The sequence below is a fragment of the Pocillopora verrucosa genome, chromosome 14, assembly GCF_036669915.1.
Source record: "Pocillopora verrucosa isolate sample1 chromosome 14, ASM3666991v2, whole genome shotgun sequence".
Taxonomy (NCBI): domain Eukaryota; kingdom Metazoa; phylum Cnidaria; class Anthozoa; order Scleractinia; family Pocilloporidae; genus Pocillopora; species Pocillopora verrucosa.
This window is the reverse complement of record NC_089325.1, coordinates 22,127,404-22,154,505: the sequence shown is the minus strand read 5'-3', so window position 1 is coordinate 22,154,505 and position 27,102 is coordinate 22,127,404. Positions and strand designations below refer to the sequence as shown.

The 27,102-nt window shown below is 37.6% G+C and overlaps 1 protein-coding gene and 1 pseudogene across 1 annotated transcript; one reads left to right on the top strand and one right to left on the bottom strand.

The window, feature by feature from the left end:
• The first annotated feature begins 3,288 nt into the window (after positions 1–3,288).
• On the top strand, positions 3,289–14,875 carry LOC131795856 (allene oxide synthase-lipoxygenase protein-like). The gene is made up of 12 exons (XM_059113455.2): positions 3,289–3,418; positions 5,987–6,012; positions 6,123–6,202; positions 6,569–6,996; positions 7,736–7,924; positions 8,640–9,118; positions 9,211–9,477; positions 9,777–10,270; positions 10,983–11,225; positions 11,744–12,033; positions 12,612–13,050; positions 13,519–14,875. Exons 2-12 carry the CDS (start codon positions 6,006–6,008, stop codon positions 13,696–13,698), a joined length of 3,096 nt encoding a protein of 1,031 aa, XP_058969438.2. The 5' UTR covers positions 3,289–3,418; positions 5,987–6,005; the 3' UTR covers positions 13,699–14,875.
• Positions 14,876–25,433: 10,558 nt separating this feature from the next.
• LOC131781745 (uncharacterized) lies at positions 25,434–27,102 on the bottom strand (annotated as a pseudogene).

Below are 27,102 nucleotides of genomic sequence, written 5' to 3'. Positions count from 1 at the left end.
AGTCGTATAAATTGCTATCGTGGCGACTGGGTTTTACATGTAGTACTGCCGCTGACAAGTTGCGATTTCTGCTCTCAGATTCTCAGTGTTTACGAGCGTTCAATCGAAGTTTTCCTTTTTTTTTTTGGTTGTTTTTACTTCAGAAAGCGGAATTCTGCTGACATATATGAAAAATATCCATTTCTCGTCTTCTTTGGAGCGACCGATGGAAACTTCATAGAGAAATACAGCGACACGCCATCGTGATAACGTACATGTTTATGACAAATGACCTGTGTGAGGATAGTTTCGTGTAGATCAGCCGACTTCAACATGTTTCCAGTGACATGCAAGTATAACAGTGTATCTTCAGAGGATTTCGGATTGCTCAAATTCCTATGAAAGAAGGTGCAGCACTCGGAATCTGGATGATATGCACACGATTTGAGGTATATGTTTGTAGTTACGTCGAGTTGTCCTCCATGAAGGTTAATCAATTTTTTTAAAAGATGACAACCAGAGGCGAGATTTCTCCTCGGGATATTGCTCATAAGATAACATTCTTTCAAAGCCTCGCACGTTTCATTTGTCTGAAACGTTTGTTGTTGAGAACATTAGATGTAAACATCGCCAAATTATGCAAAATGATTTTATGATTTTGAGTTTTTTTCGCGAACTGCCCCTAAAAAAAGTAGAGGCAGGCCCGCAGAGATTTTTACATATTTAAAAACCAGAATATTATAACCAGCTAGGTGGGTAGTTTCAGTTCCAGAATCGGTGTACTTTTGGAGAAATTCAGATAAACGTTTTCCCTGTTTTACCCGACAACAAAAATGACCGAAACTGTACCGAGATGAATAATCCATTGATGTGTTTCCATTCACTCCCAGGGAAAATTAAATGTGTCAAAGTGAAGACGAATGATGTTATAATGTACGGTAGAAGTGCCAATTTATAATGTTATATTTAGCTTGAGATAGAGAAATAAACATTTCACTCTTTTTTTTGCGACGTTTTTGTATGAAAATGAGGCCCCAGGCCTCGAACAAGCAGCCGTTGTTACCATGGCAACAAGGATGCTGCAACCTTTTAAAAAGGGCATTTTTGTGTATCCCCCTAAGTGCCTAACTGCATGCAAAATTTGAAGGGGGGGTTGAAAATTTTCATTTTCCAAGATGTTTGATTTTTACAGAGACTTGTTCTTAAATTAAACATTTACAGTGTCGTAGTTTTCATTCTATGTTTGTTTTCCTCCATGCCGAACTATCCTTTCGGTTCCTTCTTGGGTTCATTTCAATCTGTCTGTGATGGAATCAAATGTGTTGAACTATCCGAGTGTGCTGTCCTTTTTTTTCCGTTAAGAAAGCGTAGGTAGTCGAATGTGATGGTCAAATCAATCTGATTAACTCAATTGAGACCCTCTTGTAGCGAAAAATTTTTTTTTGCTCAGGGTTAAAGATGGTTGACGCATTCAAAGTTTTCTGTCCAATTACTCAATTGTTATGCATTTAAGAAAATCATTATTTGCAGTCTTTGGAGAATTTTGTTGAAGAGCAATTAAATCGTGGCAGAATCTGTTCCGTTACACTCTAAGCAAATAAGCAATATTCAATACAATTATTCCATGCATTAATGTTTTACACTTGTCTCTCTTGATTTGTTCCCCTTCTTTTTTTTCTTTTGATGTTTTCATTATTATGTTCAATATTGTTATTACAATAGTAATTGTTACGATTTGTGATAGAATTGTTTAATCCATTTCTGTCACCGTCATGTATCCTTTTAGACACAGGATTTTGGTTTTTGACAGGATCAACTACATTCATTTTAACCTTCTCATTGAAATTGATGACACCGTTGGTAACCGTGTATATCTTATCCCAAACACTCGCTGAGACATCATTGTGATACCCTAAAACACCATAAACAACAACCAATACTTGTAAATCTTGTGAATAAGTGATGCCAGATTTATTTTTCAAAACCATATCAATGAAGAGATAATTGGGAGTCACGCTATTGTATTTATGAAAAGGAATTCTACTTCGGTTGTGATCACTAAACGTATTGGTTCATGTTCTTGGAACTGTCTCAATACTACTGGTAGTAGATACTTGGACGGTTTAAATGTCAGTTGATGACAGTTTAAGTTGATAACAAACAGAATATATGGTTTAAGGGAAAACAGATGGCTGAGATATTTGGTTATGTAGACACAGATCAAGCCATAAGAAACGTGTACATGATGAGGACAAAAAAGATGCCGTCAAAACGACGGGTCCTTATGAAGGCACTGAAAATAAAGGACAAACTTGGCATACAATATATATCGATGAAGAGGGCTTCACTTTTTATTGTTGGCATCTAAATTAGAACCAGCTAAGAATTCCAAACATTGGGTAACAAGTTAAGTACTTCCATCAAGTAGAAAATATGGACCGAGTACAAGTTGTTTGATAATCTAAATAATAATATGATTAAAATTGAAACAGAGACTGGTCTCCACTACAAGGTGGTTGATTTTATAAGAAAGCTTTATCCTAATACCAGGATCATTGCTCAATGTGGTGAAAAACAAAATACTACTTTTAAAAGAATAGATTCCTAAAAAAACGGTTACATAGCTGGACAACCAGATATTATTATCACTGACAATCACCTGAAATATAAAGGCTTTTGTATAGAGTTAAATCTCCCAATAATAGTTACAAGATTCCCATCAATTAAAAAGACCCAATTAAAAATTATCGTTAGAAGGTTACAAATTTAATGTATGATATCCAATGATTACAATGACACCATAATTATGTGAAATAAATGATTTTATGAAATATGTTAGAATAAAACGTGATCGTTGTGATAACCAATTTAAAACATATCAAACATTGACGAACTATTTAGAGTATTTCCATAGAATACATAAACAGTATAATGTTATCTAACTATGTAGTAATATGATGCAGCGTAAGAGAAAAGGTGGTGGACAAATAAGTCCAATATAATTATAAAATATATAATATATAAATAATAAAAGCCTGCTTTTCAAAATTTTGAAAGGAATCATTACCTTCATACCTTCGAGGCCGTTTTCTTAGAACACAAAGCACTTTGATTGCATTCTGCTGAATTTAAAATGGCGACTGTTTTTTATATAGTGTCGTGCAGCCCTCAAAAAATGGGAAGATACGTCAATCCTCCACTACGCCTCGGTTTTGCGCGACGGTCCAATCCATTTATCATTGGAGGAGGCCATGTTTACACGGGACTAGTCTTCTAGTTGTAAGATTTACGGAGGGAGGGACCCTCAGGGCGACTGTGGAAAAGTGAGCGTGGGCTCAGAACAGTAATATTTGCCTCTCCTCGATTGCAAGATTGCAAACTGAGCTTTGGTTCGTGTTCAGAACCTCACCATTTGACACAGTCATTGGAATTACCTGAAGTGAGTACCTTTCTCATTTTTGTGACCTCATCCAAATTTCTGTAGTTAGACATTTCGCTTTTGAAGAGTTTTTCGTATATTTGCCAAGGCAGAAGAAGCGGCAACCATTAATACACCTTCGTTTACATACCTGTCTTCTAGGCTAAAAATTGCTCAAACGTCGCCGTCGTTGCGCGAAATTTACCCACTTGATGCTCCTCGCGTGTAGCGCGACAAGACTTTCCTTTTGTCGAACTTCGTTTTGAGAAACGTCTTGACTCGACGCTCGCAGAACTAACAGAATGTGCAAACTGATTTTCTTCTAGCAAGAAAATATGAACGACTTCAGTATAGTCAGAGATTTATGCCGTTAGAAAATTGCAACGAAATATTCTCGGTCAGAGGATAGAATTAACTAGTTCCGATGTTTCTCTGTCCTGTGTGCAAATATCATAAGTCCTTTCTTTGTAAATTAGTCTTATTCACGTTTATAGTTCGCCCTTGATTTGCCTCGAATGAAAGCTTTAAATCCTGAAGGTTTTAGGTGAACTGAAAAGGGCAGTTGTCACTTGAATAAAGTTTAAAAAAATATGAGTTCGAGCTAGGGACGTTTATAAACTAATTGCATGATATGTGACCGTGAAAGTTAAGACGGACACTAACGGAAAACCGTTTGAACGGCAAAAACGAACGGATGATGAACGGTTAACGAACGGTCCTTGAAGCGTTCGAACGGTTTGCCTAACTGTTCGAACGGGTGAATAATTATTTGAACGGTTTGGTCAGCCGTTCGAACGGATGAGTAAGAATTTCGAACGGACGGGCAAACCGTCCCAACGGGTGAATAAATTATTGGAGCGGTTTGCTTAGCCGTTCGAACGGATGAGTGAAACGGATAATGTCGAACGAAAATATTATTAATCCGTACGATTGGTTGTGCGATTGGTTTACCAATCGTATGCTTGAATAAATTGCTTAAACGGTTTTCGAAACCCGAAACCATTCCGAGCGCATGGCTTGATCATGGAACAGGAAATGTTGCTATGTTTTGTTTTCATTTCATCTGTCGTTGTTGTCAATTTCAAGGCCTTTATTCTCTATTTTGCGACTTAGAAATAACATTTTTGCAACTGTTTGCCTATTTAGTGCATAAAGTTTATAGTCATTGTCTGAAACTACTCATGAAAGGTGGTTGTCATCGTTAATCAGTTAATCAGTTAATCATTTGTCTCACGATTCAGTCACATAGATGTGGATCGCGACATTTTGACCGCTATACTGAGTATCTGTAGAGAAACTACGAGTGCAATTTTCTCCTTTCCAACGGATGAACAGAACGGAAGTCAAACCGTTCGAACGGACGCCACAGTTCTCCGAACGGACACTTCTAGTTGGCGAACGGATGCAAAAACCGTTGAAAATTTGAAAATTGGTCTTATTCACGTTTATAGTTCGCCCTTGATTTGCATCGAATGAAAGCTTTAAATCCTAAAGGTTTTATGTGAACTGAAAAGGGCAGTTGTCATTCGAATAAGGTTTAAAAAAATATGAGTTCGAGCTAGGGACGCTTATAGATTAACTACATGATCTTGGTGAACCTATAAGACAAACTGTTGCAGGATTTACAACATTTTGATTGAACAAATTTAGATTCAAATAGGTGCTGATTGTATTCCTCTGTTGGCTTTCATTTCGAATTTATCCTCGTCAATTTATTTGGAGTTTTGTCTTCCCCTTTGTATTCTTTGAAAAAATAAACGTTTTCTCACAACTGATCGACGTAAAATTACCTTAGGCGAAAGACCTTTATGACATTGGTACAAAACAGCGCTCCACTTAAAATACAGTAAATACGTTTGGAACTACTATTGGTAGTTCAACAAGACTTTTCCAGACCTGAATGAGACATTTTAAATAGACACATAAATGCGAAATTGTCGAAGTGGAATGAAAATGCTTTTAAAATTTGTCCTACATTGCCCTACATTGCATGTTACTTACTAACAACGGCGGCTATTGTTTTTGACATACTCGTCTGGCTAATTAAGCTTCTAGACCACATTTTGACGTCCTCTGTGATCTATTACTGAACAGACGCACGGCAACTTGGAATCTATTTATTTTATATAATAAAGAATTTTAAAAAAAATTTAATGATGACGTCATCTATACGTTTGTCCTCCAATAGATCATAAGTGAGAACCAATCAGAATGCGTGCACAACTGAGCTTATTATAAAATATTGTTTTGATCGCACGCGGCTGTTTTGATCGAACGCACAATGTCACTTGAAGGGTTTGAATAGATTATTTTTGCACTTGATGCGTCGCTTTGCTTCTCCATAATTATGATAAGCTATCTCGTATCTTTTTCGTGTATATTATTAATACGTAATCTGTAGGATTACCCTGAAGGAAAACATTTACTCGTGCTTATTTATTCCAAACTGCACTCGAAATCGTGTAATTACCAATACAACTTGTCACGCATCAAAGAGAAGAAAAGAAGCGATTGTGCTTACGTACTTACCCACCTCACCCTCTCGTAAACTCAGTTTCCTCGTCTTATGTTATCTTGTTTCCTTTCCAGGGTCCATATCAAAGTCAGCATGCCTTGTAAGTTTCTTTTATCGAAGCTCTATTAATAAATTCTTGAATGTTTTTTCCTCTAATAACGTAGAAATGTGTAATACATTTACGTATAGGTTTTGGCGTGTCATTTTCAGGGCGTAATCTCGGATATGAAGTATACAAAAAAGAGATGGGAGAGGAAATGTTCAAAAAGAAGATAGAGGAATTCGAAAAGGTAAACTTACATTTTACTTTTCGTCAGACATGCATAACTCGCTTGTAAATAGCCTGGTTTCCATAACATAAAACTAACGGAAGGACTGTGGACTGTGCTTTTCCGACGGAAATTGTTCCATCGCATAAAAATCCTTATGTTTCTATTGACGCCGCAAAATTTTCTGTTTCAGTTACTGATTTCGAGAAACCTGCTCGATTAACTTTAAGTAGTATTCAATTGCGTCCTTTTCCTATGCCACACCTTTTTTGCTTGTCCCTCCCCTCCGCATGTCCAGTAGAATAACTGCACAAGCAAATTTGTATGTCAGACTTAAACCAATTATAGCGAGCTGAATTCCTTTTGTTGTGCTGTTTCTTTGGATAGCCTCTTGCTCCACCTGGTTTTTTCTCCCAAAGCAAAATCGCATACGATACCACCAAACTCAAGTTACTCTTCGGCACGAAGGTGTTAATCAAGGGACAGCGGGGCACACATCCCATTGGAGTTGGAGCCGAGGGAATCGCAACTATTGTCTCTAATCCAAAGATTCCACCGTGCGAGTTTTTCACACCGGGACGTTCTTACCCAGTCTGCCTCCGTCATTCGACCATACAGTCCGTGGATGACGTATTGATTGACTTCTGTGGCGGGTCTATAAGATTTGCCAGAAGTGATGATATGGAAAGTCCTTGCGATATTGTTATGGGGACTGGAGAGACAACACCGTTGTGGAGCGCTCAGGCCATTTTTGATGCAGTGAAAGCCAAGATTTCAAAAGATTTGAAAACTTATTTGCTGATAGGACCTGACCAGTAAGTGAATTGTTGGGCCATTTAAACACTGATTGTGAGGCGGAGGGCTAGTGTTTTCACCTCATTCATTTATTTACTTGCTTTACTATCTGTTATTACATTCGTTTAGGGGACAAAGAACCCTAGTTTTCTTTGCCTCTTATATTTGGCTTTTTTACCGAGTTAACAGAAACTCTCAACTGGTATACGAGAGGCACCAGTGGATCCGCGTTGAAGTCTGAATAATTTTTGTTCGCTCGATTTCCATCTTACTATTTACCGAAAGATTATAAATATCTTGCAATAATGTTATTACTTGCATTTAAGTTTAGAGTAGTTTTCAATGACTTTTGTAAAACCAAAATAATCACAATGAGGACTCAAAGTTAAAACAGGTAAACTACCAGTAGCGCGGAAAAACGCAGGCGACTAAGCTATGATTGCTTTCGTTTGTCGTCTGATTTGTAAATCAGAGATTACTTTCTTCTCTCAATTGAAAATTGCTCTCTACGTGAGGATCATTTCGTCACATTCAAAGAAACGATAAAATAACGGAGCTCTTATACGATGAACTTAACTTGTTTAGCTCTACAATCACACAGAAGTATGAAACCAGATCAAATCACACATGATATGTTGTTTAGCGAAGTGTTAAAAACTTGTAGAAAGGGTTTTAAAAAAAAGTCTTAAAAACTGTTTTACCTTATTCTAGAATTATGAGAATGTATTTACCATCTTGGATTTACTTTGTCTTAAACAGCCTAAAAGCCAACATTGGGGGCTTGCGCCAGAAGCCTGAATCATTTTACGACCAGCGTTACTACTCAGAGGTGGTTTTCGAATTCAAAGCGTTCGATGGTGTTAAGCGTTACGTCAGATTCCGTATGATGCCCGCTGATGGGCGGCCAGAAACAGGCTTATTGTCTGAGGAAGTCCAGCAGCATCCATGGTGAGGAGTAGAAACATCTGAAAATCCTAGCCTCCTTATCTTTGAACCCAATTTTAATAGAATATCTCAAACTGCAACCTTCATTTGTATCTTCCTGAGCTTCCATTAGTATCTCTTGCCTGGTTAAACCGTAGTAAAAGAAATGCATTCGTTTGATTCGTTCAGTTCTTCCCCAGCTTCAAAGTATTGCTCATTGCTTTTGGTGGGTGTGGATGGAGACAAGAAAGCATTAGGATAGTATTTTTGGATCCTCATTGTAAACAGATCCCACAAAACGTTTTCGCATATCAGAGTTAGGTCCGCCTCCTAAGTTTTAAACTGATACAAACTGACAACTGGAGATACGTGTTAGCCAGAGTTGTTGAGAATTCAATATAAACTATGCTATTATCTTATTCACGTTCTCTTGTTGCCTTCGAAATGAAGGAGGAATGGGAGATCACCCGTTTAGACGAGGTGACAATTAATTCAATGTGATAACTACCTTTATATCACTATAGGCAAAACCGAGGTTTATGGCGCGAAAAGTCCAGCTTGTCTTTCTCTCACCAATATTTGAGTGAAGTTGAATTTTATTTTGGGCTAAAAGATTCCATTCAGTGTATTTCCTGCAAATGAAATAACCTAAATTAAAAACAGGATGTAAGTTTTCAAAGTCCGGAATGAACAAACTCTGGTCCAAAAAAAGTCTATTGGATATTTTATCTCCTTACAGGATAAATGAAAGGTCACCCGATGAGACCTTACCAATGGACTATCTCAAGCGTGAGTACAGAGAGAGAATTTCCAAGGGACCACTCGACTATAAACTACAGCTGCAGCTCCATGAACCTAAGAACGGTGATGTGCCATGGATACTTCATGTCGGGAGGGAATGGGACGAGGAAACGCACCCATGGTTAGATTTGGCTGACATCAAAGTGACGTCATTACTGTCTCCAACCGCAACGGAGCGTCTGAAGTTTATATATCTAAACCTTCCAGCGTCAATTGGTCTTTTGCCAGCCGTATCTGTTGATGATCCTAATGTTGTTCTTCACATTCGTAATGAAGTGTACGTCTGGTCTCAGAAGCTACGGAAAAACAGATCAAATAAGCTTGTCCCAGAGCACCTCGCGTCCTATCTTATCCGTGTGGAAACTGGATCTCAGTCTGGAGCAGGGACGGACGCCTCCATTTCTATTTCGTTGACAGGTGAAGTTACATTTAATATAAATGACTTTTTTTTCTTTTTTTGCTTTACACACCAGCAATTTATTTTCTTTTATTTTTCTTTTCCTCTGCAGGTACTAAAGGAAAGACAGATCGTATGAAGTTGGATAACTGGGGCAATGACTTTGAGAGAGGAGAAGTTGACGAGTATATGGTAGAAGCGATGGATGTTGGCAAAGTTCTAATGGTGCATCTTCATAACGACCAAGGTGGCTGGTGGTACAAAAATGCTGATTGGTTCGTCAACAAAATTGCGGTGATAAGTTCCACTCAGGATGAACCATTTGAGTTTCCATGTTATCGCTGGGTGCTATCGGATTTGGTAGTATTTGAAGGAAGAGGTAATCTGAAACAAGAGAATAGAAACTGTTTACATCTTCTTGTCCGAAAGCATTGTCCCATGTTTGACCATAAAATTCAAAACTAAAGAAAAGACAAAATGTATTTCTTTTTTCTCGAGCTATAAGCATGCAGAATAAAACGATAAATTCTCTACAGTTTTTAGCAAGTTCATTTTGGCCTCAAATAACATCGGAAGCGAGAGAGGATGCCAACAACATTTTTCATCACTTTTAACTACTATGATTGTAAGCCGATGAGGTAACAGCTGTAACAGGTCTCTTTGAACCTTTATTTGCAGCTATTCTTCCATTTAAAGAGCAGCCAGATGCCCTCAAAAGTCAGAGAACTCTTGAAGTGAGAAATCGCCAGGAGCTTTACAAGTGGGGAAATAAGGAAGAGTACAAGTATCTTCCTGGGTATCTTCAAGCTGAGACACACGCCGATATCCCAAGAAATTCACAGTTTTCCGACGAGGCCAGGGGTACCTTAAAGGATAACCAGCGCAAAGCGGCTGTCGACCTCGGTCTTACCTATCTGACTTCTCTTTTCGATAGCTGGGATAATTTTGATGATTTTGAGAAGATCCTTCACAGAGCGTGTGCTGGTAGCGTACCGAAGATCGTCGAGAATGACCGATGGAAGACCGACAAGGTATTCGGGTCAATGTTCTTAAACGGCGTTAATCCGAACGTTATCCGACGTTGTGAGAAGTTACCGAGTAATTTCCCAGTCACTGAAGAAATGGTGAAGACACTTTTGGATCGAGGAAAGACACTGCAAGAAGAGATGGAGGTATTTCTCTTAAATTGTCCGAAAAGTCTTAATGATAAGTAAGTATTTCACCTGTACGATATGGAAACAATTAAAATGTATTACAGTCGAACCTCGATTATCCGGACTCGTCGGGACCTCGGTAAATAGTCCGGATAATCGAAAATATGAATATTAATGATTCGTTTTAAATTAATCCTTCGCTTGTCTCGATGCTGTCAGTAAATTTTAGGATCTTGTTTTTGTTCTTACGTATGTCTGAGATCTGCTGCTTGCCGATGCCACATTCTTGAGCTAAATTTGTTCCTTTCTCTCCAAAACAACAAAACAATTGAGTCAATCAGATACCAGCTGAACGCATCAGAATATTTCTTTGTTTCGTCGCACTTTCAAATTTTGAAAAGCGCACAGGATAATACGCTGTTTCAACGATCTTTTGAAAGGATTATTGGGCTTTTTGCGAATTTGAGTTTTCAAGATCACAACTAATTAAATTTTCATGAAAAAATTGGGACCAGAGAAAAAAGTTCGGATAATCGAGTAGTCCGGATAATCGAGGTCCGGATAATCGAGTTTCGACTGTATCTCAAAATAAAATCTGAATCCTCGAAAGTCATCAAACCAGTGACAGGGAAATGTAAACTGAATTAAATGTTAAAAGATGGAACAGATATTTATTTTTCCACCCTCCTAACAATCATTATCTCACACATTGTTCGCTTGTTTTTATAAGGCAGGTCATGTGTACATTGTTGATTACAAGGTGCTTGAAGGAATTCCTGAAAAAAAGGGAAATCACTCGGCCCAACCTTTAGGGCTGCTTTATGTCGATAATTCAGGTGACTTGGTGCCCATCGCCATTCAGTTACTACAGCAACCAGGTGACACCAATCCAATATGGACTCCAAGTGATTTACAATATGATTGGCTGTTGGCAAAGATGTGGCTTCGTTACGCTGACAATACGATTCAACAGGTATTTCGGAGATCTCATTATCTCATTACTGAATTATTCTTGTTCATCAATCATTTCTGACCTGTAAGAATGGCTGATTTTTTTTCATTGGGAAAAATCTGACTGCCCTCCAAAGAGGGATGACTTTGATGTGGCTTTTGATAACAGTTTTTGGTCTGATGAAGAAAATAAATAAATAACAAAGAGTAGGTACTGAAATAAGATCCTACGAAAATCGAAGAGTCAGTTAAATATTTAGACTAAATATTTTAGGTTTGTCGTTTGCTCCATCAAAGCCAGACATTATTTCGATGATTGATGAAAAAAAAAGATGAGTCGTCTGAATGGCAGTATAGGTCACCTGACTAAATTGTAATTAAACCTTAACAAGAAATGAACTTCAAGAGGTTAAGTCTTTGACTAGATTAGCGAACCTCCATCTTGTCAAATTGACGGAATGACAGAAACCGTTTTTACTACAAAATACTTGTCTGATCATCTGCTAGGTTTAGAGGTGACCTTTTTCTCCCACTTTACAGAGACTCACTCATCTTCTCGAAACCCACTTGGTAATGGAAGCCTTTGCAATGGCAGTCTGGCGCCAGTTACCCTCAATTCATCCTGTATTTCAACTCTTATTCCCACACCTTCGCTCCGTGATGGCGATCAACAAGCTTATCAAAGATTCTGCTTTAGCAGAGAATGAACCTTCCAAACAATTGCTGAAGAAAAGTTACCAGACGTTCAAGATGAGCATGCTTTCCCCACCCAAAGCGCTTAAAGAGAGAGGTTTGGATGATCCAGATAAATTGCCCAAGTTTTATTACAGGTGAGTATCCCACTGACCTATTACTGAACTGACTAAGTTTACGAGTGCAATAACTGACATGTAATCAGGACTCATGGGTTTACCATATTTTGTTAGGTATGAAGCTCTGCAAAGGAGTTAGGTTATCAAGATTTGAGACATTTCATGCGACCTAAGGGAGAAAAAAGAACTGAGACTCGGTGAAATTTAATAAATTTGGTATCTAAATAAATGCATTATTTTTTAGATTTTGACGTATGTGGGACGCTGAGATATTTCATAAGTTAATCCCAACTTTAAAGTCGAATCAGCTGAGATCCTCTTCGTTTAGTTAAACGCACAGTTTCGACAAAGGAACCGCTGGAGTGTTGCAAATTTGTTGTAAAAGTGTTAGAATCTCTTTTCTAGGGGAGTGTACTTCAGACTGGTTGATACACAACTTTTAGTCATTACTTTCGTGATGTTTTTGGCTTTGACATTCACATTAGAGAAAAGAGTTATTTGTAGGTGGTGATTGTTTGACTTAGATTTGTTGGAGATTTGCATAATGTGACGAGCCGTTGCTTCCCGATAAAAGATATTAAATTTTCTTTTTCTAGGGATGATGCGCTCCTTTTATGGTCAGCCCTCACAACTTTCGTCAGAGACATCATCACCCTTTACTACAAGTCAGATGATGATGTTACTAAGGACGTGGAGCTTCAAGCATGGATTAAAGATTTACATGACAACGGCCTCCCTGTGAGAGAGGGTGACGAGGACCATGAGGTTCCGAGTGCCTTGCAAACACGTGACCAACTTATCGACCTACTCACAAGCGTGGTCTTCACGTGCTCGTGTCAGCATGCAGCGGTAAACTTTGGTCTTTTGGATGTGTCAGGCTTTATTCCCTTCACTCCCTCCGTGATGCGTAAGCCACCTCCTACTAAGAAAAACCAGACGTCTCTAAAGACCATTCTTGACACACTGCCAAGCAAGAGTGAGTCCCTTAAACAAGTAGCGTTACTTTACGTGTTGACGCGATATGCCGAGGATGAGGTAAGCTTTACACAAGGATTGCCTCATGAATTTTAGCCTGTATCTTAGTCTATTAGACTATTTAGTACGACTACCGCTAAAAAGTGTAGATAATTCGGTCAAGACTCCAGTTTAAAAACCTAGCTGTCGTAAGTGAAATGGCTCCTCTCTTACTTGGGTTTTGCAAAGGTCCTCGAATGTGATAAGGTTCCCTTCCCTTCTTTCCTGCGTCTTTTTCAATGTGCATTAAAACTTTCCATTCCAGAACAACTAACAGAATCAACAGTGTGTGTTCCCGAAATAACTAGCCGTTTTCAATAGAATTAGCGTTTGAAAAGATACAGAGAACTCTTTTCTGTTTCGGAACCAATGATTGTTTCCCCTTGCAAGAGGTTCCATTGTGTCGAATTCACAAAGGTGAAAACATCAACGTGTTGAAGTGCAAATTTGCTTCAAGTGTACTAAGAACAACATCTTTTCCTACTATAGCGTTTTATTGGCGACATTACACACAGCCTTTTGACTGGTGACGAGGAAGATGCTGCAATGAGTCGCTTCCAGACCGTTTTACAAGAAATCTCGGATTCCATCAAGGCCCGCAATGAGTCTTTGGAATTGCCTTACACCTTTCTGTTGCCCGAACGAATTCCCGATAGTATTGGCGTCTAAGGCGCTGACAATATTTGAGGATTTTTTTCTTAAAAATATCACACAGCGATTTTTGTGTCGTTCAGCACGTGTCGTGCTGCAGAATGTTTGACTTTTTCGTAATGCACACCTTAAAACCATAACTTAGCTCTCCTTAAAGGTGGAGAGGGTTTGTAGCAGTAAAAGAATATCTTTGGTATGGTAGAGACAATCAGCTTATTATTCGTTCAATTTTGTAGTGTAGTTCTGTGCGTGATCTCAGAATAGAAGTTGTTTTGTAAAACTAAAACAGTCACATTTTGTAAGGTTCCTCTTTTGAGAGGAGCGTTAGAAGTAGTAGTTGTCTTCTATTACAATCGTCATGTCCCAGTCATCCATCATTCAAATTTTTCAGGTAACTTGTTTTTTACCATTTAACTTTCATCAGTGAACAAGACAGAATTTCTCCTTGCAATGTCAGTACAATATCAAATGAGGAGAATAAAGAAAAATTTCAGTTAGGAGATTATAAGTTGATCAGAACCAAATTCTTCAAACTAACAACTAACACAAGAACTGTACAGGAGACAGTAAGGAGAATAACTAATGAGATCTTGGGAGTTAAATGGTTAACCTCAAGTTAATTTCAAGTTTTATCCTGGTTTGAGCTCTTTTTCCCAAGACAGAGGTCTTTATTTTAAGGTATAGTGCAGTGGGAATTTATGAAAGGAAGTTATGGCGGTGGCATTTGTGAAGACCTAAATCAGCTCGTGACTTTCCAAATTTAATCCACCGTAATCTGCCTTATGTAAGACTATCAGCTATGTTACAGCTATTTTCAATGGATTACTCAGAGATGTGAATTATTGGAAAATTCTCGCGTCTGTTTGCTTCGGTGTAATCTTTCGATCTAATATTTGTGTATTTTAATACACATATATTAGATCGAAATATAAAGTTTAAAACTTTGTATCCGTTGTTTGTTGTTATCATTAAGTTTCCCCTCTAGGTAATGTAAGTTTGATTTCTCGGCCTCTTAAACTCTATTCAGAAAATCCACGACTTATCCTCGAGTCTTAATATAACCTAGTCCTGACTCTATCTGGAGGGTGGTTGTTAATCATAGACGACGCTCGCTGTTTATTTGGGTCATCTAAAGGAAGTCGAAAACGGAAGCACGGCGTTTAATTATTTTTACAAAAATGAGACCTATGAAATGAAAGGTAAATGCGTGGGTAGGAAATGGAGTGACAAAGTGGTAAATTCTCATAATGCTTGCACTTTAGTTTGACATTCTCCTTCGTTTTGGATGCATTTGGCTTTACATGAACTTGATAACAAACCTTTTCAAGAGAAAAAAATTGCTTCTGTGTGAAAATGTACAATGTCGTTTTAATCATTTGATGACACATTTACTTAGGAAAATCAACAGGATCATTGACATTTGCGAAATTTGTTTTTATATTCTATTTGAATTGTATATTATTTCCTCGTTCCGGCACGCTGTTCAGTTTTCGCATTTCTTTTCCTTTCCTGTGGTGATCATATTTAAGATTGCTGGGGTCGAAAATGATCCATTTTCATTTCCTTTCTGTAAGGGCAAAAATAACAATGCAAGGTTAGGGGAAAATGAATGAGATCAAATGCATAGAAAAGTAATTGACTGAGGAGTTAGATTTCAAGCAAAGTATCCAAGTGCAATATACAGCATTCGAGAAGGCTAAGGAAAGGGGAAAACCTCTCTTCCTATGTCGGCATGCATGGAATTCTCAGGCGTGTGAAGAGAATCCCGTGTGATATCCCCTGTAAATCAGCAACTTTGATAATGAAAGCTTCAACTTTATTGCTGCGCGCTAATTAGTTTGGTTCGGGCATTGCGCCGAATTTAAACTCGGAAGTCTCTGACTTTCTCCCTCCCTTCCTAGGTTTCTTCACCTTCCCAGGTTCCCTCTGATCATGAGAACGATTGTGCAGGATTTTAAGTGAGTTATACAAGTTAAACGCTAGTGTTCTTATTGTTCGTACTATGAAATACTGCCTATTCCAGTCTAACAAAATAAATGTTACTAGCAAGTCTATGATTTGTTAAAAACCCATCCTTTCTCGTACGGGAAACACAAAAAACTGAAGCATTTTTGGTAAACTTGAAATGAAACATGATAACGGCTCACTGTTATTCAAAGAAACTTGGGAAACATGTGATTCACTTGCTCTTAACTCTTAGCTTACAATTATTTTTCGCGTTCTCCCTATATCCCGAGTTTGTCTTCACGCTTTAAATTTCGTAAATTAAGTATCATTGGTCCAAACACAGAAGACATAAAAAAAAAATCGTCAATGAATTGTTCTGCAGTACGTGGCTGTCTATTATTCGACTCTATTTTCTATCGCCGGGCTCAAGAGAGCAGCTGCTCTTGGAGGGAATAGAAAAATAATAAAAGAATGGGAATTCACACCCAAAATAATTACTGTCCTCACTTATTCAATTAAAAATTATTAACTTTAAAATGAATATGGTCAGTTTGGAACAGAATTTAGGATTAAAATTATTTATCCAAATATTACTCCACATTTATGTCAAGGAAGTAAAATCGTATCATTCAGAGTTTAAAAATCAATTTATCGTTATAACTGACAAAAAATTTACAAAACATTTAAGAGCTGAAACCTTGAACCACGCAATCTTGTACTTTTTAGATGTTTGATTTTGTTCGTCTCTGAACTCATCAAAATGGACAGGAACGAGTCTTTACAGTGGATTTGAAGTGAATCACATTATTGTTTCCATATAGTACCTTATCTCTTTTTCATGCGTTGTTCCAGTAGCACACAACTGAACTCTAAGACAAATTATGACTCTTCATCGTAAAAAATAACGGAGGTTAACGAAATTTCTTTCAAATTTCTGCGAATGGCGTTTTGCACTTATATAAGTCTCAATTTATTTTTATCATTTTCAAACACTGTATTGCGGCAAACGATTAGCTAGCTATACGGGCGATATTGATTGATAAATTTTGGACTCTTGAATAGGTAAGAGATTTGGCTTAAATACTTAATTTTAAGTGTGGTGAACATAACTTTATTAAATTAAATTTTATTCACGGCCACCTCAAATGTTTTCAATATCCTTCGTTTCCATTTCAGTTTTTTTTTTTTTAGGTAAAATGATTAAAATAAAATTAGAGTGTGTTGAAATTAAAGGAAACTGCGTAATTCTCTGCTATCGTCTTGGAAATCGGACAGACGCCTTAGAAAAACCATGATTTACGTAGGTAATTCATGAAATTCTTTGCGAATATTACCAAAGAGGGTAAGAAAAGTAAATTTCTAACAATTTATATAACTTAGAGCCTGTCATGTGCTTCTTTAACGGCAAACCAACTTTTTCATTCGAGCAAATTACGCCAGAAGCGCGCGCCCTACACCTAATCGATATAATTATTCGAAAAGCGCTTACTGTTTGAGACAAAATGGAAAGAAGGGCAAAGTTCAATTGTATAATTTCATTTTCAATCGTTTAAGTGCTTTTAAAATGAATTTTGATGCAATTTCACTCCCACAACGCTTCCATAGCCAAGAGAGTTGACTCTATTGAATCAGCACTGACTCTAGGTTTGTTCACCTTATTTATGTATTCCATGTAGTCCATTAGCGTAAGTTACAAAAAATGAAAATGAAATAAAACGATTTTAACTACAATTCTTGAAAATAGTGACAAGAGTGAGTCTAAAATCCAAATAAAAAAGGTTTGCTTTTGGCGAAAGTGATTGTTCCAAACTTGCTTTGAAATTTAAATCGTTACCAGAATGGTTTCAGAAATACGGAGAATCGCGACATAACGTGTACATACATGTTGCAGAAGAGCGAAAAACAAGGCAGTGACTGTCACACAGATCGATTTTGTTTTTTCTATTTGAGTTACTTACCATATTAGTAATTGTAGAATCTACTGAAGGATCTTGTGTCGTGAATCGGGCCCTCTGAATAGCGGTCTGGTTTTTTGCTTTTAAAAGGTAATCTATTCACTATAGTTGGTCTTTTAGTACTCGGCTTTTTCACGTTTGTTACTCTCGGTTTGCTGGGTTTTCTTGGCTTGACGGCTTTGTATTGACTTTTTAACACTGATATTACCTGCTGGCTGTCCTCGACTATGAAGCAAGCTATAAAAAAGCTGATAAGAAGTATCGTGGTAGTTGTCTTCGTATTCATGTTTCCCTTCTGATTCGAGGCGCTACTGTGTTCCGTAAATTTCGACTAAGAGTTTTCTGTTTTAAACTGCTGACAATATGACAAAACGCGACTTTATAACGCCTTTGAAAACTTCCTCCTACTCTCGCCTTTCTTCGTAAGTAAAATAAACCGGAAAGAATCGAGGACAAAAGATCGGTTCAGGTCTCTTGTCGTCAACCACTTTTTCTCGAAAAAATAAAAAAAAAATTGCAGGCCAGTATAAAGGGAAACAAAGGAAATTATAGATTTCTTGATAAGCTTATAGTAGTCCTCTACGTAATCTACGCCTATTGTCAAAGTTTCATCATTGTTAGACTATGCCCTTAAGGAAAAACAAGCCTTGGTTTCCGCGGCGACACGTCGGCGAGCGAATATTATTTGTTATGGAATATCGTAAATTATCCTAAGGAAGAAATGACTAATGAGATTAAAGATAACACAGAGAAACCTTCGTAAACAGATGTTAAGGTTTCCAAAGATCCACTCATTAACCACAATGCGAGATATAAACTGGGTAAAGAAGGAAATAGGTTGAAATTAAGTGTTTTGCGGACCTGCCTTTGACGTATTGCCTCTCTAATTGTGAGCACGTGTTGTTTTCCCTGCGTCTCCATCGATAAGTAGTTATGGATGTTTTTTATTGTGTCTAGAGCTTTCGTCAACGTTACCATCCGGTTTTAAGAAAAGAAGAAATTTTTAAGCATTATTTCATTTACTACACTTGAAAAAATGTCATTTTTTCGTAGGTAAGTGAGTTTTAAAGTTGCATGATAATCCGTTAACACTTGCAATTATTCTATTAGAAATTAATCGAAAATCCATTTGACCCTTCATAATTTAAATCAATTATGCGAGGAGATTTATAAGGTTCAAATTAACGATGACACATAAAATGAAAAATTTTGCAAATGCATTGAAACAAGAATGGAGATGGATTCGTTTCCTGAAAAACATACATTTATCCACAGTGTAAAAAATGTGCATTTTAAAATTAGAGTTTTCCGATTCATTTTTTTTATTATTTCTTTCAACAGCAATCCTTCATACATACAATAAGAAAGACTAGATCTATCTTCAAAATAGCTGTTGACCTATAGTATCTTAAATTGTCCAAAAATATCGTCAAAGAGACCGGAGAATCTCATCTATTTCATTAGGAAAATAACAAACATCTTGACTGTTTTTACGTTTCCCTTTTCGAGCATTTATCTTGAAAGCAGTTTTTGTTTTTGTTTTTTCAATTTTATGCAAGACGCTAAGTAGACGGAACCTCCCATTTCTATATTTTCTCATTATTTGAAATTTTTGAAAGGAGCCGACATCAGTTGTGTATTTTTAAAAAAGATTATCTGCTTTATATGACAAACAGGCTTCTTAAAACTCGCCGAAACAATATTTCTTGGCGTATCTTGATGAAAAATTTACTTATTATGTTTACCATTTTGCCTAATCGCTTTAATTTACTCAGTGAATTAATATTGTGTTTTTTAAGCCCAGGTCGAACAAAGTCAAACTGACTCACATTCAAGATATAAAAATTAAAACAGGCATTCTTTTTTTTGGACTCTCTTATTGTCTTCAAAATTGTCTGTTAGGCAATTAAATTAAGATATTTTTAAAATAAGATTTTGAAAATGATAATTGTTCAAACCTTGTTTTCTTACCACCCAATGGGGAATCCTTAGTTCTTTAGTAGCGTCAAACAATAAAATATTCTTGAAAACACCCAAGTTCAACTGTTTTCTTGAAATGATAAGAGGAGGGCAAATCAAAAGGTGCCTAAACACCACTTGAATGGAAACTTTGACAGTCATACGCGTTAAGGTGGCCAAAAGAGAGTTTTTAGTCTTTTATCATCTTTTAACCCATGTACATATACACTTTGAGCTTTTCAAACCCTGATCAGAAGTTCCACGATGTTCACCAGATTGATTCTTACGTCTTCAACCAATAATCAATGTCATTCTTATTATTTCAGTTAAAAGCCAAGCAAAGTGTTAGTTGTTATGAAATATTCGAATTCGTCGAATGAAAAGAAAAAGTTGTAATAGAATAGGAACGAAAAAAGCGACGCTGAGAGAGAATCGTTACAATGTTGGGATGGATGCACAATTAATTTTACCTGAGGGAATTTGTTATCATGCCTTGGCAACAAAGTGTGTCCAAACGAAGATTTAAAACCCACTTCTTCTAACATTTTTTTAATTAAATTGGTCAGCATGACTCATACAACAAAGATAGCAAACATAAAATTCACAAAGAATGTTTTATTCAACTAGGACGCTCATAAGACCTTTTTTAATCTTCACGTATCTTCCAGATTTCTCAAGATGCGTTAGTGACTTAAATTTGGTGATCACATATTCTTTGTGATAGCTTGAATGAAGACCCATCGAAATTGCTGACCACAGAACTTAAGCGTTAAGCACTGTAGAGTTCAAATTCATGGAAAGGGGTTAAAAAAAACATAGGAATAGGAACAAGAGATTCTTGTAGTAACCTCACTCTCCGTCTCGTCTTCTAAGTAAATGTACTGATATTCTTCTTAGAGACTGACGCTATGCTTACCATTGGAAAATTTATGTGCCGTGTTTTTGAAGTTCAAAATAAAATGTGGTCTCGAGGCACATCCTAACAAAGGGGGCTTGTTAATCTAGCCATAAAAGATTTACTGGACGCTAAGTGCAGCCGCAAGTAATTTCTAAAACCGTAATACAAGACTATAAAAGAAAACTACTTGTATAGCATAAAGACACATGGAAGAACATTCTTTTCTACGACAACCGGCAAATTCAACCTTCAACCTTACTTTTTTCCCAGTTCACTGAGAAAAAAAAATGCCGCGGAGAGTCAATGTGAAATTCATAACTGAGGGCCCTTCTTACAAGAATCGCTGTCGAAATCACGTATAGATTCAGGAATATTATATTCTTTTAGGGCACTAAACGGATGTTTGGAAACCGAATTAGTGAAAATTTGTTGTTGTTCCCACTCATCTCTTTGTTTGATCATTGTTTATTAAACCTTATTTTGAGAAAGTTTGTGATACTGTCTAGCCACTTCTGGTTAGGACGAAAATGATTACCCAAAATCAATGCACGAAGAAGAGATGTGGAAGTGATTCACATCGCCGGAGAAAAAGTAGACTTCTGGATTGCTTGCTAACTCTGGAAGATTAAAAATATCGTAAACAGCGCTTAATAACAGCTGATTTAAGGCACGCTTTGAATAGATCCTGTCTAATTTTGTTTTCTAGGAAGTCGCCCACAAAAATTTCGAGGCGACTTTAGAGCCAATATCCTTAGGCAAACAACTTGAGCTGAAAAGTTTTGATTAAATAAATAATGGTATCGTCGACGTCAACAGGTTTGTCATTTGTAACTTTTGAATCATTTAGTTCGATTGTTCACTAAACAAACCTGACGCAACAGAACTTCGTTATATATCACGAAATGCTGCGGGGAAATAAAAAACAAAATTTGTAGATCAGACATACGGGGATAGTGTTTGAGCTAGCTTATTACAAATGACAGAAACGTGCACCTCTAAGGAGAGGGCCTTACGTTAAAAGCGGGAATTTCCAAGATACCGAGCTGAAATCAGCGAGCTTCTGTCAAACATGAAACCGTCATTCGATTAGCACTTTTAAGCCCATTTACAATTCTTTGAGCGTGTTAAAAATGATATAACAATCATAGTAAAATTAGAAAAACTCCTGGCAATGCTATTGAGGTCACCATCATTTCATACTCATTTCGTATCAATTGTTAGATTAATTTTTGGCGAGTCATGTTGAGCGAGCGTGATAAAGCGAATGGAAACAAGGCCAAGAGGCTGAAAGGTATTAGTAACGGAAACAGGAAGGAGACACGCCATCAATCAAAAAGAGCCACGCGCACTCTTAAATTAAATTTCTTGGCCTTAATAAATGGAACACCAGATAAACCACAACTTAATCTATTGTGGAAAATTTTTTGAGGAATTATCAAGTTTTCTTGTGTTTAGGAAGTTTTCTGATATGAAATTCACCTTAATACTGCTACCTACGTACACATGCAATATCATGGTTATAAGAAATCGATCACGAAGATGTCTAATAGATCTTGATAAGCAATCACAAAAACACCACCGTGTCAATATTAGAATAGTCAATTCATTATGATGTCATGATGTATAAATCCTCAGAAAGTTCCACTTTTCATTTTGCTTGAGACTCTTTATGAGTAAGGTCATCCTAAAGTTGAGGTGTTTTGCGGTTTTGAACGGCATACAATTTCTTGCCAACTTCTTCACAGTCAAGGAACCGGCGTTTGAAATCAAAACTTATTGGAGTGAAGGTTTCCGCCAATAAACGCTTTGTGCGATTAACTTAGTGAGATCTCTCTACACAGATGGACTAGCTACTAGTGGCAAAACAATCCTAAGTCGCGTTCCGCCATAAAAAAGGGAATCAGGGATTAGAAGTGCGGCAGTATAAGCCACAAGGCTTGTGTGCTGACTTAACCGGCTAAGGCTTTTAAAGAACATACCTTGTTCTTTAAAAGGTTGGTTTGGGTGTAATAAGCTCCATTTTCGTTTGAATACGCAAACATTTGGAAGTGTTTTCTCCCATCATCCACGCTAAAAATTCGAACACGCCATGAGGAGCAGGTAAACCCTCGAAGGCAGCTTTAATAGTAAAGTCTTTCAGAGATGAATCTCTTAAAAAAGCTTCGTTCCTTGAGTGAGCAGCTGAAACTAATAGATGAAGATAAGGTTAGAAAAACCTTTTTTGGATGAAAATATATTGCTCCGTTTTCGTTAAGACGAAAACGAACACTTTGAAAAACGTACTGGTATGATAAAGGCCTTTAACTTCTTCGCTATCGCAGAGCTAATGAGGAGATCCGTCTCGCCTGGAATATATCTAATAACGCAATATATAATTTCTTTCAGAATGTAATATACATATTGTAAGATTTTACGGCGTTGAAAAAATCTCTCAGTATGTATAAAGTATACACAGATCAGGTCAGTAGCTTAAAACACCACAGTTTGTAGACTACGTTCATCACATATTACGCCGTTATCTAATTACCACGGCTCGCATGCTGTCCAAAGTGCGAATAGTTAACTTGACAGCCAAAAGGACTCTTGAAGCTTTGCAACAAAAATTCCGGGTTCATGAATGTCAATCGCGTTAACATCTCCTGATTTAAGTTGTACGCGGTGATCTCTGCCATTATTCTGAGTATTAAATTATCCTGTAAATAATGGGGTAAGATAGAGAAGAAAGGATTCCTTCGGTAAAAGCTAATAAAAACTGATTGTATGAATAAAAACAAAAATTAATTTGATAATAATGGCGTAAAAGACGGCGGAAAAGGACAAGGGTACGTTGCTGAAGCAATTTTCGATGCTCGCACTCGTCCGATAGTCGTCGTCAAGTTCTGCCATGACGAGCTCCAACTGCTTTAAATTGAAATCGAATTTTCTGACAGGTAAAATCGAAGCGGTCTGGCGGTCTACCACGCATAGTTAATTTCCCGCAAAATTGTTAATAGTGAGAGTTTCTTGGAGCTCTTCAGGATGCCTCTGTGTGTCCATTGGTGCTTGGCATTTCTAGTGGTCAGAGTGTTGACATGACTTGACCTGTGGTTACCCAAGGCGGTGTGCGCACTCCGATTGCGTTGCATTGTGGTAACTCCATTTTCAATATGGTGATGAAAGCGGTAGAAATCGGCAGATTTTGACAGAACATTCCGTAGAAGTTAGGCCGTTCCTTTTTCCTTTAACCATTGGTAAATGTAATTTTACTTATCGTGAATGTATAAAAATATTTTTGTGCGTATTTGTCGCGTATTCTATTGTTCTCAAGGACAAACGCAATCACTGTTTTTTTAGTATGTAATCTGAGACCAATTCGAGAAGCTCAAATTTGATGTACGTCGTAGTTTGGAGCCTTTCAAAGATTCGGATGGCTGCTTTGGTCCATCTTCAACAGCGCTGATCAAACGCTCTCAAACGCTCTCCAACGCTCTCCAACGGTACATGTGTTTCTCGCATTTTAAGTGCTAGTGTTTGAGATCGATTGTGACCGAGAAAAGGCCTATTGTTGCGTTACACAGCGCTACTATTGTATACTCAATTGTGTTGTAAATCTACTTTCCTAAGTAAAAGCAAATTAGCTAATCGCGAGTGTTGTAAGGTAAATCTACTTTCTGGATCATTGAATGAAGGACAGTTGAATAAGAATAATGAAAGAGTCACTTCACTACTGAATAACCCTACAAAAGGCAGTCGATCGTTAAAAGGTGTTGATAGGCTTGTGCGACTCCTGCCATTCGCTTACGCTTTTAAATCTTCTGACCTGAGAACTTGGCTGTTTTTAAGATTTATCTTTTAATGACTTTCCTTTGCGATGTGATAATAAGAGTTAGTTTCCTGTCATTTCCCTGTCTGTATGTTTTAGAGGTTTGGCAAAGCTGGATGAGATTGTGTTACAAAAGGTAATATCTTCATGTGTGCGCGCTATTTTCTCTGTTTTCAAGTACATATTGTCTCTCCCGCAGAAGATAACTCCACAGATACTGTTTTCAAAACCTTATTCTGAGTATTCTCTATTCTTTTAAGCATATTTGAAAATCTGTACGTTTTTTAATTCAACGTTAAGCGTGGCGAATTTTGGCTTCTCCTTTCGCGAATCCCGTATTCATGCCTTTAAGTGCATGATATGGAAAATAGTTCGTGTATTAGAAGGTCGCTGTCTCTTTGTAATACGTTTGCATGTCAAGGATCGATTCCCTGTTAAATAACTCGCGAATTTGATATTATTCACACAGCCATCGGCTGTGAGCCTGACTGCTGCCAAATGAATAGATTCTTGGGTAAGGCTGCAGTTTCGATTCTTTCTGAATCTCTTCAATTGCCTCCTAACAACGAATTTGTCACGGGGGAATAACAAGAGTCGCGCAGGCCTGCGAACACTTTCTAACTTTGGAAGGAACTGCGACAGTGAATCCTCGTTACATTCCACGTTTATTCATGCTATCTTGCTGCCACCAGAGATGTTCACTCGACAGGATGCAAATGACTCACTTTTCGTTTTACGACCATGAGCAACGCAATCAGAGTGTGCACACCGCCCGTGGTCACCCGTAGCGTGAAATGTTTGGCACAAGTTTCACATCGGATAAAACCTTCTTCGTTTTAACGTGCGTATGTTTTTTAATAGAATTATAAGGATATGAAAACTTAACAGATTGCCCAGAATTTTGGCACGACGACTCATATGATACCAACCCAAAAAATATAGTGTCAAGGATTTTTAGCGGTGATGGCCTCTGACGCAACGTTTATCGGTAAAATTGTGATAAATGAGCAAACGAAAAATATACCTTAAACGTCATTGATATCAGTCGTACTTGTTTCTTTTTTTGTTTTGTTTTGTTTTGATGCCAGCAGATCGTGATTCAAGTTAATTCTTTATTGACCAAATTTAAAAGGAATGATACAATGACAATGATAGTAATAACATTATCTTCCACTCCGCCAATGGGGCTTTTTAGGGCCACTACAAACAAATTGAACATTGTAAATACACAAAGAGTTTTAAAATTCCAACTGGTCGGAAGCAAACCAGGTGGTTGTGCACAAGGTGCAGTCACAGAGGTCAAGGAATTGAACTCGGGGCAACCGAGAACAAACCCAGTAAGAGGCAGGGTGAAGGGCTTAAATCCGGGACCACCAGATTACCAGTACAGTGTCCTAACAACTCGACCACTCTGCCTCTATCCCACATAAATGATAGTTACAAAATAGGGCAATCTACATATACGGTGTAAATGAATGCTTACGGAGTTACATAATCGCAGCAAAACAAATGAAATGTAAATTCGAGATATCACATTTGAATTTAAATCATATACTACATTCAAAACATTGCCGTGTTACAAAAAAAAAAGGCGTGCTGAACCGATAAATTATAAATGATTTCTAGACTTATTCCCACAAAATATTTTTCATATTTTTCGTAATATTTTTGTTCGATCCATTTGAAATAGAATTCAACATTATATTCTAGCATGGATAAGATATCACAAGTGAACAAGCGAGAATTCCAAATTGACTTTCACCCATCATAACTCGAATACAACATGCTACAAACTCGTGCGACGCTAACTACGAGAAACCAAATGTTATAGCGAGTAGCAAAAACGTAATTAAAACCGAGAGTAGTTTGTTATTGATGCCTTGCAAGTTCGAGCTTTTGTTATCTGTGTCCCAGTTGAAAGAACCTTCGTCAGTCGTATCCGAGTCGCTTGAGAAATCGTTGGGTCCATTCAGCTCGATCGAGGCGTTTCGGTTCGTCTTGTACAATGTTACCATCGTACCCTCAATGATCCTCTCGACCTGCTGAAAAGTTGTTTCCAATACGATCGTAGTGTTGTACCGAGCGAGGCCAATAACCGTGAAATTTTAGCCGTTTATGTCTTTTAGCGACAGTGTGTTGTTACTTCCATATACTGTTTTTGTTGCGTCATCTTTATACTTCACTGTAGTGTTCAATTCCACCAAGTTGTCGTCGATCCCTTCCTTGAGAGTGTTATTCCCTGCTGATGCATTCAAACACAGCTTTCCTTCGTCATCTAGAAGTCTTTCGTCTTCATATGTCACTCTCACAGCTCTGTTACCAGGGATGGAAATATAACTCCGGTACATTGGATATCCCTGTCGATACACTGGAGCGCTGATGATCGAGTAACGGTACACTGCATGGGCTGCGACAGCTTCCTTCAAAGTGCTTGAACGCGAACCCAGTTTAGTTTGTGAAACGATCAACGGAGAGCTAGCTGACGTGGCTTTGATCGGTGTGTACTTGGTAATTTTAGGTTTTGGGTTAGACCCTCCAGAGCTAGTACTCGTTCGGCGGATTCTGGAAATAATAATACATTACAAAGCCCGTTCAACGAGATTAAGGCTTACGTTTGACAATTGAAGAGTTTATGAAAATACTAGCTCCTATAATCTTTCAACAAACTAGCAAAGCGTTTTTTACTACGAATCGGAGTCGAATAGTTTTAGCCTTTTGTACATTTTTGTGGATTTTATTTCTCGATATCTCTATCAGTTTCTGGAGTGGCCAAGGTCGGTGATTAAGGCTGCTGATAGAGATGTCCAGTTGACCACCTTGAATAACGGCGCCTGTAAAGAGCGACATTACTGGCTGGCCAT